Genomic DNA, 3,155 nt, shown 5'->3' with positions numbered 1-3,155 from the left:
AGGTCAGAGAGAGGGGCAAGGATGTCATATGTAAAACCATCATCATACCATCTGAGAGTTTTCATCAAGTAATTTTATCCTACAACTGCAGATTGCTTTTTGACTATTATATTATTATAATATTTATGACCATGTATACTGCTATTATATATGTGAATCTAATTTTCAAATGGCTCGAAATGTTGAAAAAATTTATTATTTGTAGAAAACCAGTTACCTTTTCTGACTATTTACTGGGAGGTAAACAGGTTAGCTAACCAAACTGGTTTAGAAATAATGATCAAAGACAACTCATCTGAATTTTTGAGAATTAATATAAAGCTCAGGTAAAATTTGGCTTTTTTTCTCTCAAATGCTACTCTGGGTGATCTTGCGTGTCAGCCTGGCAGGTGGCTAACCTTGCTGAAGACAGGTGTAATGAACGTGCATGTGGAGATTGTGTTTAGCTGGCTACTTACCCATTACCTCTCAGTCTGAATCTCACATGATTGAGTGCAAGGAAGCTCAGAACACTCACATCTGATTATATACTGATGTAACTACAGTTCCAGGAGGGACCCGACCATTTTACATCTTTCTAGGAATGTGGAAGGTTACTGCAGACTAACTCCGACTCTTTATGCTCAACCCAACAATAATAAATTCATGAATATATACTGTCAGGTTTACCTGATATAAAATGGCTCTACCTGCAGTTATACAGACTAGTTTGTACATTCCAGTATGTCATTCTAATAAACATGATGTTAAACTAGCTATATTATTGATTTGGGGTTAGCCATAAAGTAAAGGGGAAATAAGTCATGTTTACCATCAAAAAGTAGCAAACTAATTGTGAAAGTGATTTTTCCTTTTTTTCTACAAAGTCCAGCTCACACGAGATATAGAACCAAATTGCTTTGTAGTCCTAAAATGAGCCATGTGACACTGTGACATCACAGCTTCTGGGTGTAGAAGTTCGAGCCATTTTATCCAACGTGATCACAGCAGTTCCTTCCCTCTTTCCTTCTCTCTCTTTTAAAAGATATAGCCTCTATTTTAGGAATATTACACTTTCCTCAGAATTCCAGGATGGAACTGCACTATATCCCTCTTCCTATATAAGGAACATCACTGAAGCAGCCTGCAGCCAGCCTTTGTAGCCTGTAGCTCTGAGAGAAGTAGTGAGAGATCGGGAGAGAGATATCCTCCAGACTGGCAAATATCTTATCTGCTCTTACCTAATTACTCCCTGTAATCTTCACAATTCTCCATCAACAATGGCTCACCTCCAGTATAGTTTAACTGTGTCATTCACCTGGGCTCTGTGCTTAAGGGGAAGCAATAGATTATGAGGGTGTTTTCTGAACAAAGGAAGCGTTCATAAGATTCACAATAAAGCATTCGATTGTGCAATGGTTTACATAGACACACAATGAATAATACATAAAACTGGACACAAAGCATATGTTTATAGTTGTGTTTAATTTAATTTAATTTAATTGATTTAATTTAATTTTAAACAAATGATTATATATTTGTTTGTTTGTTTATGATTTATTATTTTATTCGGTAAGATTTCACATAGTAGTGTAAGAGATAAGCATCTTATTCAAGCATCCTAGTGCATTTTCCCCTGGGATTAATAAAGTGATCTATCTATCTATCTATCTATCTATCTATCTATCTATCTATCTATCTATCTATCTATCTATCTATCTATCTATCTATCTATCTATCTATCTATCTATCTATCTATCTATCTTATAATTATGCTAATTATTTTGCGAGCAACTGTGTTTGTAGACTAAGGGCAAAAGCAGGGCTAATAACACGAAGGAATCAAAGTCATCCCAGTACCCCATCCTTGCTCGACGACTGACTTTTATTTTGGAAGACACGCAAAAGCCCTCCGGACTGCCTTTTGTCATCTTGGAAGTTTCCACCTTCCCATTTACAGACTGACATATAACCGTGAATGTCTGAGTCGAGCGGTCACCCGGGAAGAATGGGATGCGCGGTTGTTTCTTATGCGTTATTTGCACTTAAGACGAACTAGTTTTAATTTTTAAGTACCTTTCTTCGATGATTTAATCGCTATTGACAAACATGTCGGCCGCCGAGGGCGCTCACAGCCTGGACCAGCTGAGCAGATTTGAGAAGCTGTCAGGGAGTCCTCCGCTCAGAGTAGCAGGTCAGTGGGAACGCTCGTCGCCAAGATCACGGTTACCATAGTTACAGGTTAGCCAAGATGGTTAGCCAAGATGGTTAGCCAAGATGGTTAGCCAGCTGCCGGTTTCTCTCCCGTAAAGCTGAACCTTCCGCAGTGCATCGCTATGAACGAGGTGATGTTTAGCTACATGCTAAGGCTAGCCTGCGCTAGCTTGCTAGCGAGTGTCTATGCGGATGACTTGGTAAGTTAACATTCTTGCTAGCTGGCTAAGCGGCTGTGGCTGCTCGGTGTGAGGCGGTGTTGGGTGTTGTGAACGCTTCCTTGGGGAGATAAAGAGAAAGAAAGAAAAATATTTGGGTAGTTGACGGTTGATGGGATCCACAGGCTATCTTGCTAACCTAGATAGCTAAGCTAGCTTCGCTAACCCATCTAACGCTAGTTAGCTGGCTAGATAGATTGTATCCTAGCCAGCCAGATTAGGTCAGACTTTTCTGCTGAGTTTATTGATGCAAATATTTCACTGTATTAGTGCAGTTTGCATTCATTTAAATTAATTCAACACTGCATTCGTAAATAAGCTAGCTTCTGTTTACATGAACACTTATTAACAGGTTAGCTAGCGTTGGTTTACTGGCTAGCTATCACAACCACACTGTCTGTCTGTCTGTGTCTATGTCTAAGCGGGTAAACTTAACCTGTCTGTATAATTAAACGGGACAACTGGGCAGATGAGAGATCTGTCATATACTCCAGCCACTCCCCAACCGAATGTGTTGTGTTGAATTGTCTCATGTGAAAAAGGGAAGAACTGCAATGATGCAAGCGCGTTTTATCGATTCATATCTATCTATCTATCTATCTATCTATCTATCTATCTATCTATCTATCTATCATATGCAAACTTACACACGTGTGTATGTACACACAACACACACACACACACACACACACACACAAGATTCCCCACTCGTCCTCTGGGCAGTTTTTTTCCTTCAAGCTTGAG

At 39.3% G+C, this 3,155-nt stretch overlaps 1 protein-coding gene across 2 annotated transcripts in view; it reads left to right on the top strand.

Moving 5' to 3' along the window:
- Positions 1 to 1,900: 1,900 nt before the first annotated feature.
- klhdc10 (kelch domain containing 10) overlaps positions 1,901 to 3,155 on the top strand; it is an 11,898-nt gene continuing 10,643 nt past the window's right edge. For both annotated transcript variants that reach the window (XM_035527946.1, XM_035527945.1), the window contains exon 1: positions 1,901 to 2,173. In XM_035527946.1, coding sequence (XP_035383839.1) covers positions 2,089 to 2,173 — 85 coding nt within the window. In that variant the 5' untranslated portion in view covers positions 1,901 to 2,088. The remainder of the gene's footprint in view (positions 2,174 to 3,155) is intronic.

The sequence above is a fragment of the Electrophorus electricus genome, chromosome 7, assembly GCF_013358815.1.
Source record: "Electrophorus electricus isolate fEleEle1 chromosome 7, fEleEle1.pri, whole genome shotgun sequence".
Taxonomy (NCBI): Eukaryota; Metazoa; Chordata; class Actinopteri; order Gymnotiformes; family Gymnotidae; genus Electrophorus; species Electrophorus electricus.
This window is presented reverse-complemented; position numbering and strand designations above follow the sequence as displayed.